The sequence below is a fragment of the Sceloporus occidentalis genome, unplaced genomic scaffold (genome assembly GCF_023333645.1).
Source record: "Sceloporus occidentalis isolate IW3139 unplaced genomic scaffold, rSceOcc1.0.p SCAF_4, whole genome shotgun sequence".
NCBI classification, from domain to species: Eukaryota; Metazoa; Chordata; class Lepidosauria; order Squamata; family Phrynosomatidae; genus Sceloporus; species Sceloporus occidentalis.
In genome coordinates this window covers 69,550,852-69,568,231 of record NW_028316984.1, presented here as the reverse complement: position 1 = coordinate 69,568,231, position 17,380 = coordinate 69,550,852, and the positions used below count along the sequence as shown (strand labels likewise).

At 46.0% G+C, this 17,380-nt stretch overlaps 1 protein-coding gene across 3 annotated transcripts in view; it reads left to right on the top strand.

Moving 5' to 3' along the window:
- The first annotated feature begins 1,353 nt into the window (after positions 1-1,353).
- Positions 1,354-17,380, top strand: part of LOC149313968 (solute carrier family 49 member 4-like) — a 122,634-nt gene continuing 106,607 nt past the window's right edge. For all 3 annotated transcript variants that reach the window (XR_016281101.1, XM_089523335.1, XM_089523336.1), the window contains exon 1: positions 1,354-1,781. Coding sequence is in view for 2 of the 3 variants with exons in the window: in XM_089523335.1 (XP_089379461.1) it covers positions 1,409-1,781 (373 nt within the window). In the remaining variant the exon portion in view is untranslated. The remainder of the gene's footprint in view (positions 1,782-17,380) is intronic.

The following is a 17,380-nucleotide window of genomic DNA, read 5'->3' as shown; positions in this document are numbered from 1 at the left end:
GTTGTTGTTCTCCTCTCAAGCCGTTTCCAATTTACGGCAATCCTAAAGCGAACCTATCATGGGGTTTTCTGGGCAAGCTTCTTCGTAAGGGGGTTGCCATTGCCTTCTGAGGCTGAGAGAGCGTGACCTGCCCAAGGTCACCCAGTGGGTTTACATGGCCCAGCAGGGATTCGAACCCTGGTCTCAAAGAGTCGGAGCCCAACACTCAAACCACTACAGGCCACACTGGCTGTCATTAATGTTTTTAGCATTTATTGTGTCATGTGGCCTACTTCTTCCCCCTAAAATGTCCTCCATTTTGTGGTGCCTTGTCCTCCTTTGAGGTGAGGACATTTGGTCAACCTGCCTTTGGCCTAAAAGAAAAGCATGGCCAAAGCCACAGTGATGCCCAAGCTTTGCTTTTCCAGATGATTTGGACTACAGCTCCCAGAATTCCTGACCGTTGGCCACATTGGTTGGGGATTCTGGGAGGTGGAGTCCCAAAGAAAACAAACAAGGGCCACAGTTGGGGAACCATTGGTCAAAGAGGAGGACAAGGGGCTGCCCAGAATGAGACCAGCTCTTTGCAATGTTTTCCTTGAGTCACCTCCATTTTGAGCATGAGCAAGAAGCATGGAATTCACATTTCTATGCGTGTTTTTAGATTTTTATTGGGTAGTTTTGACCAGGACTAAGGATGGATTTATATTTCTATGTGTGTTTTTAGCTTTTATCATGTCATGTCCTCCAACTTCCCTTTAATGCCCTCCGTTCTGCGGTGCCTTGTCCTTTTTGGTTAGGACATGTGGGCACTCTGTGATAATAGGCTCAAAGCCTTTGTTGTTGTTGTTGTTGTGTGCCTTCAAGTTTTCTGACTTATAGAGGCCCTAAGGCTAATCGATCATGGGGCTTTCTTGGCAAGATTTGTTCAGAGGGGGTTTGCAATGGCCATCCTCTGAGGCTGAGAGAGTGTGACTGGCCCAAGGCTCAGTACAAAGGTGTTATTAATCGGGGGGGGGGTCAAGTGGCGTGACTTGACTGAGGCTGTTATCCTTGTCGTTGTTGTGTGCCTTCAAGGTTTCCTTTATAAGTGTCTTCAGAGGATATCCTGTGAGGCTGAGAGAGTGTGATTGGCACAAAGTGTTTTCATGGATGCTCCAGCGCTGTGTCTGTGGTTTCTGAACCCTGGTTTCCAGAGTCACTGCAGCCATGACACCACACAAACGAGGCCCACAACAACAAGACAACAGCCTCCATGAGGTCCTGAGGAAGAGGAGGAGGAGGAAGAGACAGAGGAGGAGGCTCTTCCAAGCCGGGGCTGTTCGGCGCATGCGGCCTGCTCCTCCTCCTCCTCCTCCCGGCCTGCCTCCCCGCCGCCGGGTTCCCCAAGAGGAGTCCCTCTGGGCGCTCGGGGCGCTTCCCCTCTGCCATGGGCTCCGAGTGGAGCCGCCCCGAGGAGCGGGAGCCTCTCTTGCCTCCCCCGCAGCCTCCTCCTCCTCCTCCTCCCCGCGGGAGGCCCCCCGCTGCCGCCGGCTCCGTCTCGCAGGGCCCGCGGGCCCCCTCCTCCTGGGCTGCCTCCCCCGGCGGGGCCTCGCGTGTCTCGGGGCGGCGGTGGCTGGTGCTGCTGCTGTTCTCGGTGCTGGGGCTGGTGCAGGGTCTGGTGTGGAACACGTGGGGCCCCATCCAGAACTCGGCCCGCCAGGCCTTCGCCTTCTCCAGCCTCGACATCGCCCTCCTCGTCTTCTGGGGGCCCATCGGCTTCGTCCCCTGCGGCCTCTTCATGTGGCTCATGGACAAGAAGGGTGAGCGGCGGCGGCGGCGGAAGGCCCTGCGGGAGGAGGGAGAGAGGGAGGGGAGGCTGGGGCCGGTGCCCTGAAGGAGGAGGCCCTAAGGCTGGCCGTGATAAGGGGACGGGGGGGGGGGTTGCCAGGGAGGCCCTCTGAGGCTGAGAGAGTGTGGCTGGCCCAAGGCGGATGGGGTTGTTGTTGTTGTGTGCCTTCAAGTCCTTTCCCACTCAGGATGACCCTAAAGCAAAGGGGTTTCTTCACACGTTTCTATAGAGAGGAGGCATTGCCATGGATATCCTCTATGGCTGAGAGAATGTGACTTGCCCAAGGTTGTTGCTGTTGTTGTTGTGTGCCTTCAAATGGTTTCCCACTTAGGGTGATTCAAACCCTTCTCTCCAGAGTTATGGGTATAGCTGCCCTGCATAAATCATCCCTCTAACTGCCTGGCTCAGTGCAAGGGAATTAATTCTAGGAATTGCGGTTTATTGTGGCACCAGAGCTCTCTCAGACAGAGAAGGCTAAACGTCTCACAGAACTACAATTCCCAGGTTCCATAGCATTGAGCCAGGACACTTAAAGCAGTCTTAAACTGTGTTATTTTTGCAATGCAGATGCAGCGTCCTTTCATGGTTGGCTGCAACAGCGGATTTCATCAGGAGATCTTCCAAAATTACAGCACTGCCTTAGCTGCCCTGCTGCTTCTTCATCACAGAAATAATACAGCTTGACACCAAGACTTTTAACTGCCAAGACTCAGCACTGTGGAATTCTGGGATTTGTAGTTAGTTGTGGCATCAGAGCTCTCTGACAGAGAAGGCGAAATCTCTCTCAAAAAGCCATAACACTGAGCCAGGGCAGTTAAAGAGGTCTCAAACTGGATTATTCCTGCAGTGTGTTTTGGCCCTTTGTTGAAGGCTGGCAAGCTATCTTCCCCTGATTTCTTTCTGTTGTTGTTGTGTGCCTTCATGATGACCCTAAGGTGAACATATCACAGGGTTTCCTTGGCAAAATTTGTTCAGAGGGACATTGCCTTCATCTTCCTCTGAGGCTGAGAGAGTGTGACCTGCCCAGGATCACCTCAGCAAGGATTCAAACCCTAGTCTCCACTGGTCCAACACTCAAACCACTACACCACACTGCCTCCACATGCCACAGAGATTTGGGTTGTTGTGTAGAAGAAGGAATTTCAGCAGATGTTACTTATTTAACATCCCACCTTGTTTTCTGGTACAGGGCTCAGGGTGTCTCACATCAAGTTAAAAGTAAAGTATAGCTAACACCAATCTGATACAAAAGTTCAAAGACAGATTTAATAAGAAGTTCTATTAAAAACACTATGGCCTGTTACAGACTGCCAAAATAAAGCTGCTTTGGGTCTCTTTGGAGATATGCTGTTTAAATGATGCATGGGTCCTAAGAGTCCGGAGGTCGCACCAAAGCCACACTCCAGTCCTAAGCACTTGAGTGCAGCTTTGGTGCAGCTTCCGGATTCTTAGGGTGCATGCATCATTTAAACAGCATACCTCCAAAGAGACCCAAAGCAGCTTTATTTTGGCAGTCTGTAACAGGCCTATATTACAACAGTTAAAAACACATTAACACAGAGTAAAAAAATGGAAAGCATAATGCACTCCATTAAAAGAGATTCTCCTGCCTCAGTGTTGTACCTTAAACACCAAAGGCTTGCCTAAATCAAAGGCCTGCAGCAGAAAGAGAATAAACAGGAGGCTGGACAATGAACAGCAGGGACCTTTCACACTACTTAATTATGGCACTGTGATTCTGGTTTAACTGTCATGGTAACACTCTGTGGAATCCTGGGATTTGCAGTTTAGGGAGGGGACTTAGAATTCTCAGGCAGAGAGCTCTAGTGCCTCTGACCAAACCACAAACTCCAGGGCGGTAAAATTTCACCAGGAGCCCTTCCACACTTCCCATTTATAGCTCTATGGTCCAAAACACATTTCAGAAGTACACTAATCCATTTTGAGATTGCTTTAATTGCCCTGGCTCTGTGCTTGGCAATCCTGGGAATTGTAGTTTATTGTTTCACCAGAGGTCTGAAACAGGATTATTTCTGCAGTGTGTTTTGGCCCACATTCATACACACAAGATCTCTGCAAGATAGGTAGGTGTGGACTAAACTCTGTCTCTTTCTCCTGACCACACTCGTCTTGGTTTACAGGGAAAGAGTTTACAGGCTGCATCTGTACAGTATAACAGTTAGACTTACTGAATAATCACTTATCAAATTGGATGGACCAACTTTCACATGAGGACCAGCATGGTGTAATGCAGGGGTAGGCAACCTTTTTGAGTCGGGGGCTGGGTTGGTGTCCCTCAGACAACTGGGGGGGGGCCGAAGCCGGGGGGGTGGAGCTTCCACCCTCCGGGGGCGGGGCCGCATGACGGGGGCGGAGCTTCCACCCCCAGGGGTGGGGCTTCCACCCCCAGGGGCCAGGCCACCTCCCAGGCCCTGTCAGAGGCCAGGAAAGAGCCGGCGGGGACCGCCAGCGCTGGAGGCCTCCCCGTCTTTGCTGGCCCCTGACACCAGGGCCCCACTGCCGCCATCGGAGCCCTCCTGGAGGGCCCCTGCGACGGCAACTGGCCTCCCAGGGGCCTGCTGCCGCCGCCGGAACCCTCCTGGAGGACCCCGGCGAAGGCAACGGGCCTCTGGGAGGCCCACTGCCGTCGCAGGAGCCCTCCTGGAGGGCCCCAGCGACGGCAACGAGCCTCCCAGGGGCCCGCTGCCGCCGTTGGAGCGCTCCTGGAGGACCCCGGCGAAGGCAATGGGCCTCTGGGAGGCCTGCTGCCGTCACAGGAGCCCTCCTGGAGGGCCCCAGCGACGGCAACGAGCCTCCCAGGGGCCCGCTGCCACCATCGGAGCCCTCCTGGAGGACCGCGGCGAAGGCAACGGGCCTCTGGGAGGCCTGCTGCCGTCACAGGAGCCCTCCTGGAGGGCCCCAGCGATGGGAACTGGCCTCCCAGGGGCCCGCTGCCGCCGCCGGAGCCCTCCTAGAGGACCCCAGCGAAGGCAACGGGCCTCTGGGAGGCCCGCTGCCGTCACAGGAGCCGCCCTGGAGGGCCCCAGTGACGGCAACTGGCCTCCCAGGGGCCCGGTGCCGCCGTCGGAACCCTCCTGGAGGGCCCCAGTGACGGCAACGGGCCTCCCAGAGGCCCGTTGCGGCTGCTGGAGCCCCGTTTCAGGGCTCCGGAGGCCGCAGCGGCCTGTTGCAGCTCCTGGAGCCCCGTTTCAGGGCTCCGGAGGCCGCAGCGGGCCTCTTAATGGGCGCCGCCATTTTGCCCTTCAAAATGGCGGTGAAATCTCGCGCGACCTTTTTGGTCGCGCGAGACTTCGCCACCATTTTGAAGGACAAAATGGCAGCCGAAGCCGCCGAAATTGGCGGCAATTTCGGCGGCGGGAGGGACCGGGGGCCGGCGGAAAGGCGCCCGCGGGCTGGATCCGGCCCATGGGCCGGAGGTTGCCGACCCCTGGTGTAATGGTTTGAGTGTTGCACTAGGACACTGGGAAGCCAGCATTTGAACCCTGGCTCAGCCATGGAAACTCATTGCTTTACCTTGGGCAAGTTACACTCACTCAGCTGCACGGGATGGCAATGGCAAACCCCCTAAGGTTCGCCTTAGGGTCACCATAAGTCAGAACTGACTTGAAAGCACACAACAACAACAGCTTCCGCATCCAACTTGTTTAATAGTGGTTTCAGTGCATAAAATCCATAAACTTTATTGTTGGTCTTGGGCGTGTGAATTGTCCAAATGTCCTTGTTTTTATGTGCATTCAAGTCAACTTTGGACCTATGACAACCCTAGCCTAGGGTTTTTTGGGGGGGAGGGGCAGGATTTATTCAGAGGAGGCTTCCCATTGCTTTCCTGTAAGGCAGAGTGTGTGCTTTGCCCATGGCCATCCAATTGGTTTCAGTGCCTGAGCAGGGATTCAAACCGTAGTCTCCCAGACTCTCAAACAGCTATACTGTGCTGGCACATCAGTTTATTTTCAGAAACATTAGGAAACAGGAAACCAGAAGGCCTTGGTTTGACATAGCTTGTGCTTTCCTAGCTGTACTTAAACTTCCCTTAAACTACCGCATGGTTCTCACCATTTAAATCTTTATAAAATGTGCACTTATGGCAACATCATTCTCTGCAGGAAAAGAATAAAGTAGTAGCTGTTGTCCTTTGTATCTGCCTCCATTGTGTGCCCAGAGGGGCAGTCTGTAATGGTGGTGACTGCAAACTGAGGTCACCCCTGTTTGCTATCTGGGCACAGTGGCGCACAACAGACGTGGCTGGGAGAAGTACATCTAATACTCCAGTCAGCGTAAAGAGGATGTTGAAGGAGTGAAGAGGGAATGTTATTTCCTGTCTTTCTCTTGTTGCATCTCACCCATCTGAGGAATAGCTGCCTCAGTTTGCTTGTCCACTACTCTTGGGAGTGAGTGCTGGACTAGATCCCCCTTATAACCAAAGGAAGCAAACAGGCATGCAAATGGAGATGTTCTTCACTTGCCCAATTCATTTATAATTTTTGGCTAGCCTTGTTGACAAAGCCAAAAATTATAATCACTAGCCCACCTTCTTTGCTGGATGAGCCCCTCCCCTAAAAAACTCTTCTAAGGGAGAGTGTAACAAACACCTAACACCCTCCTGGCCTTTTCTGAGAGAAGGCAACTGGAGCAAGCAACAATACAAACTATTGTATCTGGAAGCTACAGCGGTAATGTAAGTTCGTGTTTGAGTGCTTTCCAGTTGTTTCTAGTGTATGGCGACTCTATCATCGTTTTCTGGGGCTGAAAGCATGTGACTTGTCCAAGTGGGTTTCCATTTCCTGAACTGAACCCTGATCTCGAGAGCCGTAGTCCAATTCTCAAACTACCACACCCATTGGCTCTCAGTAACACAGGTACCAGTTGCTATTCTTGAACTGGGGAGGAAGGGCCAAGGATTATTGTATAACCAGGATGATCTAGCCTGCCTTTTGCAGCATCAGGCCTGAAATGAGAACTGGGCACCTGTTATGTTCACTACAAGGTGAGCATAGCAAGTAAAATTTCAAAAGCCTCTCTTTTCAGCTTGCACTTTGGAGATTGGAGTCAGCAACAAGTAGGTGTTACACAGAGGAGAAGTGGGCTCCACCTAGACAAAGGATGTGTATCCTCCCATCCTTAGTGGCAGATAGGTGTCGGTAGACCCTTCTGAGGTCTTGGGGCCTCAGTAGCTGCCCAGCAATCTTCCATCTAGCTTTCTCTATCAAGGATTACTTGAATATTATAATGCTGTTTTTTTCCTAAAAAACAAAACAAAACAAACAAAAAAACCAGGAACACGCATAGATGTAAACAAACCCTTTGCAGCCAGTTCATTTGGATTGCTGTGTATGTTTCTCAGCAATAGTAGGTTTCGGTTGCTTCAAAAGTTTTCTTCTTGAACAATAATGTTTTGTTAATCAATTACAATCATTGTTTGTTGTTGCTATTTGCCATCAAGTCGACTTTGATTTGACAGCCAGCATGGTGTAGCACTGGAAACAACTGAGCATTGGACTAGGACTTGAGACCAAGGTTTCAATCCAAACTTGGCCATGGAAATCCACTGGGCGACATTGGGCATGGCACACTCTCTGTCTCAAAAGAAAAGACAAACCTCCTCTGAACAAATCTTGCCAAGAAAACCCTGTGATAGGTTTACTTTAGAGTTTCCTTAAGTTAAAAACAACTTGAAGGCATATAGCAACAAAAACAACAACATACTGTATTTGCCTTATGAGAGACTTCCAAGATCCTCAGTTATAAACTGCCCTGCTCAGCTCTTTCAGGCGTAGGCTGTGGCTTCCTTGATTGAACAATTGCCTCAGTTCAGTCATCTTCATCTCCAGTGAGAGTTCAGGACTGATTTGCTCTATGACCTATTCATTTGTTTTTTTAGCAATCCATTGTGTCGGTAGACTTCTTCTCCAGCATCACATTTCAAATGAATTGATTTTCTGTTATTTTTCTTTGCTGTCCAGTTTTCACAACCATGCATAGAAATAAAACACTGTAACACTGAGTATTTTTTCATACAAACTTTATTATGCTATAATAACATGAAAAAGTAGAGTTACTATGTACCATTGAAACAAATATTTTGTCTGTAGACTGTGCCTTTCAAAGTAAATTGAGATTTGGCCAGTTTGTTGTTGGTTGCTCAAGTCTTGTGCTGCAGTAAAAATATTTTCTGCCTTCAGTGATGAGTGTCTTGTGTACATAAAGTAATAATATTGCAATTTCAATTCCAGGTTGTACCACAAAAGAAGTGCAAAAGTCAAGGGTCTGGTGTTTTTGTTTTTAATATTTCTGCAATATTTCTGTGAGGTTGGGAGGCTGGAAAGGATTAATAGGTCTAGAAGGACTCCTTCAAGCTGGTCGGCTTTACTAACGCAGAGTACAGTCAGCCCTCCATATCCACAGATTCTTTAGCCACAGATTAAACTGTCCATAGTTTGAAATATTCAAAAAATATAAATTCCAAAAAGCAAATTTGGATTTTGCCATTTTATGTAAGACATGGATTTTGATATCTACGTGGGTTCCTGGAATTAAGCTCAGCAGATACCAAGGGCCCACTCTGTTTGATTAGGGAGATAATAGAGATACAGTGGTATCCACTGGTATTTGGTTCCGGGATTCTCCTGTGGATACCAAAATCTGTGGATGTTCAGGTCCCATTATATACAGTGGCCTAGTAAAATGGTGTCCCTTATATAAAATTGCAAAATCAAGGCTTGCTTTTGGGGATTTATATTTTTTGGAATATTTTCAATCCATAGATGCTTTAATCGGATAAAATAATCTGTGGATATGGAGGGCCGGCTGTATATCTCCATGGGAGCTACTGATCATTGATAGTTCCCAGATGTGAATTCCCAGATATGATTAGGCTGTAGCTCCCAGAAAGCATGCCACTGGCCATTCTGGCTAACAGATTTGAACTCTAGTGATTTGATAGTCACTAGATTGGGTACTTGCATCTTGATACAAGACCATTCGGAAATGTTTTGAATGGGGAGAAAACCAGTGAGAGAATAGGGCAGAGCTTTCTCTTTCCTTCAGGTGTGGATAATGTAATCAAGCTAAAAAACAGCAGACACTGATTTTAAGCTCTATAAACTTGCACTGTTTTGGGGTCCTGGGAGGTCTCGACTTGTGATCTGGTGGGAGCAGTGGACTTTGACTGTCTGTTGGAACATTTGTATTGTGCCCTCCCAATATAGTAGCTATCTATCAACCTGTATATTGCAAACAAACACAGACATCACAAATCTCTTCCTTCCAAAGGAAGCCAGACTTGGCTTAGTATTGTGTCCCTTGAACTTCTTGCTTGGCAAAATGAGGTGAGCATTACTATGCTTAAGTGCCTTTGTGCTGAGCTTCTTGTTTTTCCCTGTAGCAGAAGTATGTCTAGTTCATAGTTTGAGCATGCTGTCTTGTAAATGAGTACCCACATTATTTCAACTAGTCTGTGGACATGAATTAATACAGGCCAGCACAGTTCAACAGTATGGATGGTTCTGTATCTACATTCTGTACAGACTTACTGAATGTCTGGCCTCTAGTGCAAATACTCAACCAGGACAGAAGGTTTTGGGAAGGGCATCTCTTTTTGTGGCTCCTTTTCCTGGAAGAAACAAGCAAGTTCCTCTACCTTGTCTAACCTTTGATGGATGGTGCTTTTAACATATAAGTAAATTCAGGACTAGTCAGTCTTGTATGTACAGGTACATGTGACTCTATTTATGGAAGAAACTTGTATTAAAAATTGCCTTGCTAGAACTAGTTCAGCTTTCTGTTTCAAAGCAAATGCCAGTCATGTGCTGTGGAGTGCTCACTGGGTGTATATGATGCAATATAAACCATGTCCTATTGTTACCCCTAGTAAACTGAAATAACACTTCACATAATCATGCAGGCTTCTTCATTTGTTAGCTCTCTCAGGAGATAGCAGACATTAATCCTCTTTTGAAAGCTTTCAAAGCTAGTGATCATCACAACATATTAACTCAGGCCTGTTACAGACAGCCAAAATAAAGCTGCTTCGAGTCACAGTGGAGGTATGGTGTTTCAATGATGCATGCGTCCTAAGAGTCCAGAAGTCACACCAAAGCCACGCTCCAGCCCTAAGAATTGGAGTGTGGCTTTGGTGTGGCTTCTGGACTCTTAGCACGCATGCATCATTGAAACACCATACCTCCACTGTGACTCGAAGCAGCTTTATTTTGGCTGTCTGTAACAGGCCTGTGTGTTAGGTGAAATATTCCCCCTTTTCTGTCTATCCGTGAAAATATTCGGTCTATCTTCATGGTGATCTCCCCCAGCCCACAAATTCTAGTGGCTTGCTATTTAAATATGACTATTTATTTCTTCCATACCATTAATGATATTTTAAATTGTTTGGCAATCATCTTACTGTATAGTCTTCTCTGTCTTCTGGTGGTTAGGGCCACATAAGTAGCAAACCATTTTGTAAAGCACTGTGTCTGTGTGGAACAGAAATGACTATTGAACAGTGATGGCGAACCTTTTATACTTCACGTGCCAGAGGCAGGGCTTCTGCCCCCAGGATGAGGGCTGGGTGCCAGGGGCTTCTGCCCTTCAGGGGGAGGGGCTTCTGCCTCCATTTTCCTGGCCTCCAACTGTCCGGAGGGCAGGGAGCCTCTGGCCTCTGAGGGTCCCTTTGGGAATCTTGGAGGCCGGCAAACGGACCTTGGAGGATGGCACCCAGCTTCTCTGGAGTTGGCTGGCCTCTGAGGGGCCCTTTGGGACTGTCACAGGCCGGCAAACAGGCCTTGGAGGACGGCCCCCCACAGCAGAAGCCATTGGATCCCATCCTCCAGAGTTTGTCAGCCTCTGAGAGTCCCGGCAAGACAGCTCAGGACCAGTAAAAGCCCGGGAAGAGGAGAGGGAGTTGGCATGCGACCCCCCTCCTCTGCCTGGGCCTTTGCTAGTCCAGAGTTGTCCCCGGGGAGTCACCTCAGGACCAGCAGACCCTGGCATGCGGCCATTCCTGAGCCCCTCCCCCCCCCCCAGCTTTCTTCACCCAGAGCTCTCTGTCCAGGAGCCGACACACTGCCGTTGCTCCTCCATATTGGTTTTCCTTGCCCTCAGCTGTCTTTCCGGAGACAGTTGGAGGCTGAAAAGGTCTTTGGAGAGAAGCAACTGGCACCCACCAGTCGCCCCTCTTCCATCTGCCATTTTCCAGTTGTCTCCAATAGGCAGCTGAAGGCTGGGACAGGGCTCAGAGGAGGAGCCAGATGCATGTGGCTCTGTCTCCTTCTCCCAGTCCCCGGTGCCATTTTATGGCTGAGACCCAAAAATGGCAGGGAGGAGGAGGAACGGGCACATGCATGCCTCTTCCGCCTTCTCTCTGTCACCTGTGCCTGGCGAAATGCCGTTGCGTGCCACTTTTGGCACATGTGCTATGGGTTTGCCATCACTGCTATAGAAACTAGTACTGTAATACAGTCGGCTCCCCACAATTGTGGCTTTGAGTTTTGCAGATTTGATTATTTGCAGATTTGACCGATATGTTCTCTAGGAATTTCTACATCCTCCAGTTCTGAAAGTTGACCATAGACCCTAAATTCGACCATAGAGTTGTACTGGAGGACTTAGAGATTCCTAGAGAGAACACTTTTGGCAGATGTTCACCATAGAGTTGTGCTGGAGGACCTGGGGGCTCTTAGAGAGAGGTTCTCTCAAGTTGAAAAAAAGTGATCAGACATATTACAAAAGAAATTCATGATGAGCCCAGAATTATTTTTATTAAATATAACAGAAAAATTAAAAGACAAATTCAATTATGAGGGGGGAAAACATTTTATTATGTATGATAATGGTGGCACGCATAATTTATGCAAAATACTGGGGGGATAGGATGTCTCTTCAATTGAAGATTGGAAAATAAAAATAAATGAGTTAGATAATGGATAAACTGACAATGCTCATCAATGGGAAAACAACGCAACAATATAAAAAGAAATGGGAAAAATTAAATATACTTTGGAGTTAGAATAAAGTAACAAAATGACTATCAATGTAAAAAGGAATGTAAGACAATATAATCAGTTGATTTGTGGATGGATCAATTGATTTATATGTTATATAAGAAAAATGAAATAAAAATATGAATGCAAAAAAAAAGTTAAACAAAGTGAGTCTTTATTTGCAGGTTTTCTACTTTCCTGGTGGTCCTGTGCCTATAACCCAGCAAATGTCAAGGGCCCACTGTAAATACATTCATTGTCAAACATGTATGTTCTTAGTACATGTGTAGATACACAATTAGTACATGTGTAGATACGCAACCTGCCAATCTTGTATTGATACACAAATAGGAACACATTACTTTGTGTCTGTGTTGCCCTTATATGAGTAATCTATGTACTGCTTGTAGCAGGGGTTGACCTAAGTCAACAGGTGCCTTGAAGATGCACACATACATAAGACCAGGGGTAGGCAACCTTTTTGAGCCAGGGGCCAGGTTGCTGTCCCTCAGACAACTGGAGAGCCGAAGCCAAAAAATAAATAATTAAATAATTTTAAAAAACTTAATTAAATAAATAAACCGGGACAAATGTGGGACAAAATTTTTAAATGGAGGACACGTTTTTAAAAAATGGAGGACACGCAAAAAATTTGCTGATTTTTTTAAAAAATGTTAATATAAATGCATGTTTCGGAGGCTTCTATAAACAATTGCCCCCCTTGCCCGCCGCTTGCCCCCCTTGCCTGCTGCTTGCCCCCCCTTGCCCCCCGCCTCCTCCTGATAGGCCAAAGGCCCCACGCCCTCACGAGAGAGGCCGAAGGCTCTGGCGGCAATTGGCGGCAGGACTGGGCTGGGGCCGGTCCCAAGGCCTTGCCGGGCCGCATCTGGCCCGCGGGCCGCAGGTTGCCTACCCCTGCATAAGACAATGGGGAATTTAGACAAGGAAGAAGATTTTGAAACTTAGAGCATTAAAGCATAGAAATACCTGGTTGAGAACTTAAGTAGAAAAGTGGTCTAGAACTTGACAAAATCTTTAACATTTTAAGATTCTGTCAATATTTTTTTTGTTCTTCGTCATCAAGTTGGCTTCACCCTATGAATGAAAGACCTTCCAGGAGTCCCAGTCATCACCAGCTCTGTGTAGGTCTTGCAATAGAGAGGTGTGGCGTCTTTTATTGAAGCCAGCAATGTGTAATATGGTCTTTCTTTCTCTCACTGCCTTCCACTTTACCAAGCATCTGAATCTTTTCAGTGAGTCATGTGGCGTAATGATATGCCCAGAGTATGATAGTCTTGCCAATATTGAAACAAGAAAATTAGCAATGGGCCAGTGCTGCTTTTCAGAAAGTAAATGACAATTAAAAAAAATATATAGAGGAATTCAGCTGGTTACTGGATATACAAGTTATAATTAAAATTAGGATATTTGCTCAGCATAACTGTTTTAACAGGAGATTCCTCTGCATCCTATAGAAATAACAAGTCACATTGTGTCCTTTTAAGTTTACACCCTTTGGTTGGCTTATTTTTCGATGCCTCAGAATGAATTGTAGTGTTTTAAAATGAAATATTTACAATGTAATCGTGTCTGTTCAAATGTAAGCCACATTGAATTATTTCATTCATGTATATCCCACCTGTTCTCCAATTCTGCAGTTCAGGGTTGTTTACAATAAACCAATACAGATTAAAAGGTATACAAAATCACAGTAAAATGGATAAAGGTTATATTAAAATGCAGTTGAACAATATATAATTAAAACCATTTAAAAACCAACAAGACAGCATACAAGTAAAAGTCTATTGCAGTCAGTGTCTAAAAGCCTGTTGGAATAGAAAAGTTTTCATCTTCAACTGGAAAGACAACAAAGGGACAAAACAGACTGCCCATTTGCACTGGCTTGGGGTGGTGTCAGATGCTAATCACTTTGATGCCACCTCCAAGCCAGCATCATGCCATCCACCCAATGGGCAGCTTATATGCTGCATGAGTGCTGAAAGCATTTTACCACTTCTTTTTATGCCTGCAAAAAGCCGGTGTTCAGGGCCGTCTGTTTCGGCCCAAAGAGAGAATCACCTTGGTCTCCTTAGTAAGGCTTTCCAAGTCTGGGAGCAGCTACTGAGATGGTCCTCTCTCTTGCTTCCATGTAATGCTCCTGGGAAGATGATGGGAGAAGGGCCTTCCCAAAAGATCGTAGAGCTCAAGCAGGCTGGCATAGAAAGATATGGCCCTTCAGATAGTCTGGACCCAACCCATATTGTACTTTACAAGTCATAACCAGCACTTTGAATTGTGCCTGGAAATAGACTGGCAACCAGTGGAGCTGTTGTAACAAGGAAGCTGTATGCTCCCTGAAGTCTGCCCCAGTAAATGATCGGGGTGACATTTTTTGGACCAGTTAAGTTTCTGAACACTCTCCAAGGGCAGCCATGCATAGAACTCATTACCCTAGTAAAGACAGAACAAGACATGTGCCAATGTAGCCAGATTAGGTATCTCCAGGAATGGTTGTCGTTGATGTACTAGCTGTAAACTGTAGAAATGCTCTTCTGCAGGAAATTAGAGTGAGTTGTTACGATTATTGTTTATTTATTTATATCATACCCCCAAACTGGGACTAAAGTCAAGTTTCTTATGAAGCAGTTAAAGAAGTAGTTAAATTTTGAGTTTTTATGTCTCTTCCTTGCTGAAGCTTGTTTGGCATCTTATTTTTCCCACTTTATATTACATTTACATGTGGCTGTATAAAACTAGAGTGTGAGAGAGTAACTATGATGCTAAGTATGCATGTGTCAATGCTGATTCAAATAGTGTCTTTTTGCATATAGCAAGTTCTGGGCACCACAATTCAAAAAGGACATTGAGAAACTGGAGCGTGTCCAAAGGAGGGCGACTAAAATGGTGAAGGGTCCGGAAACCATGCCCTATGAGCTATGAGTTTAGGGAGCTAGGGATGTTTAGCCTGGAGAAGGGAAGGTTAAGAGGTGATATGATAGCCCTGTTTAAATATTTGAAGGAATGTCATATTGAGGAGGGAGCTAGCTTGCTTTCTGCTGCTCCAGAGAACAGGACCTGGAACAATGGATGCAGGCTCCAGGAAAAGAGATTCCCCCTCAACATTAGGAAGAACTTCCTGACAGTAAGCGCTGTTCGACAGTGGAACACACTCCCTCTGAGAGTGGTGGAGTCTCCTTCCCTGGAGGTCTTTAAACAGGCTTGATGGCCATGTGTTGGCGATGCTTTGATTGAGAGTTCCTGAATCATGGGGTTGGACTGGATGGTCCTTGTGGTCTCTTCCAACTCTATGATTCTACGATTCTATGATTCTAAGACATCTTGGGTGCAGTGCTTGTTGTTGCTGTTGTTGTTGTGTGCCTTCAAGTATTTCCAATTTATGGCAACCCTTGGGCAAACGTTTCATAAGGTTTTTCTGACAAGTTTCTCTCTCTCTCTCTCTCTCTCTCTCACACACACACACACACACACACACGGAGAGAGAGAAGTAATGGCATGAGTGCAGATATTGGTGTGTTCTCAAAGCAATTGTGAATGTTTGGTTCATCCTTTGCAAGGGTAGTTTCAACTTCCTCAAAACTCTTAACAAATAGCCATAAAAGGAATTCTGTTTGATTCCTTTTTCCCCTACTTTTGCAATGTTTGAGTTTAAACCTAATTCAGCATCTGTGGGAGAGTGCTTTCAAAATGGGACCCCATTTCTTCTTAGATTTTAATTTCTTGAGTAAAACACTGTGTAATTATCTGATTCTGATGCAAAATGTCCCATTTCTGTCCACTTTAACTCTCTCAGTCCAAGTATTTCAGTGTTCATACCTTTCATTTCTTGCTTTGTAATGCCTATCTTCCCTGATTCATGCTTCTCATGTTCTATGATCCTGTGATATGTTGTGTACTGTGTAGGACTTTCTTGTCATATCTGAGTATGTCAGTGATGAATGCACTTTCAGCTTGAGTCCAATGCTAATCATATTTGCCCTCATCCCCAGTAGTTTGTTGAGTGCCTTCTGACCTGGGAGTCTCATCTTCTGACACTATCTCTTGTTTCATTTAGGACTTGTCTCATGATTGATTTTCAAGGTAAAAATCTCCAGGATTAGTTTAGCATTACCTTCTTCTGCACAGTACTAAGCTATGGTGCCACTGCAGGTGTTTTAGAGAGCCTCCTACAGTGCCGCCCCACATTACTGCTGCTGCCCACATTTGTCAAATTAAGTTTGGGTCCTCAGCAAAAGCCTGTCTGGCATGAGAGGCCTTAGCAACATCACGGTTGCTGTCATCTTAGCCTTTTGCATCACAAAGTACTCAATCCCACCACCACAGAAAGATAGTGCCATAATGGGTATGTCCACATAGCTGTACAAAATATATTCAATAAGTTGATAAAATTAGAGTTCTCTTTAATGCTGCAGTCTTTGAGGAATGGATAATTGGGCATGAAGATGAAGCATTAGAGTTTTTGATTCTGGAATATAACTGAGCAAACAAAGCTATTATTGAGCAAGCACATTATAATGTGACATTACGATGCTCTTTATGTTAGCCTCACTATATTCAGTGAAAGCCCCCCCCCCCCCCCCCCCACATATAAGTAAAAAGATAACAGCTTGAACAGCCCAACAGGAAGTGTATTTCAGAGAAGGTTAGGTTAGGTAAATTACAATTATTTGTGAATGCAGTAAATTAATAATTAGCTATTTCAGTGGACAACTAATTTCACAAAGTTACTGATCATCTTCACCAGTTGATAATTATATGGTTATATGTATATTATTATTGATCGTAGATGGAAATACCAGAAAACAATGAAGTACCGGTATGTCTAAACAAAAAGTGTTAATGGTATTGCTAAGTACAGAAATGCTTCATCAGTTAAATCCCAAATTGCACTTAACTAAAGGAAGAAGAATAAAGACGGTTTATTAGACTTATTCAAGGTCTTATGATCTTGAAGATGAAAAATTTTATGCAGCATTTTTATGGTGCCTCAGGATGGACTTCAAGGAAGGAAAAATATCCAGGGGTCAATATGTTGTTGCTTTTAGTCCCAGCATGAACAATCAGCAAACTAAATGCAGAACCTTCTGGGTAGGTGATGAGGTGGAGGAACAAAAGCATTATTTCCTGGCCCAGTTAACTTCCATCATGACCAATTATTCGCTCAATAAATAACACTGGGATAGGGAAGGATCTTCTTCTCCCTCCCCTAAGGCATATTGGCGCCTTGAGAGCCATTGATTTAGAAAAATTGCTTTATTAGCCACCATCAGAGTGAACATGTTCTCCCAATAGAGTGTGTGAAGCTGGAATGAGCTACTAATCAGAAACTAATCAAAATGATGGGAAATTTTACAGTTCGATCTATGCTCCCAAATAGCAAATTGACCTGAGGCATTTGTTGTCAAAACAACTATTTAGAACGGCTGCTTTTACTCAGTGATTGCAGATGTTGTTAAATTGTGAAATATAGCAGTCAGCCAGGCAACTCCTATAGTGCATGGTGTGCATAGAGGAATAGCTTTACATGTAGCTTATAGGTTACATTGGGTAGACTTTG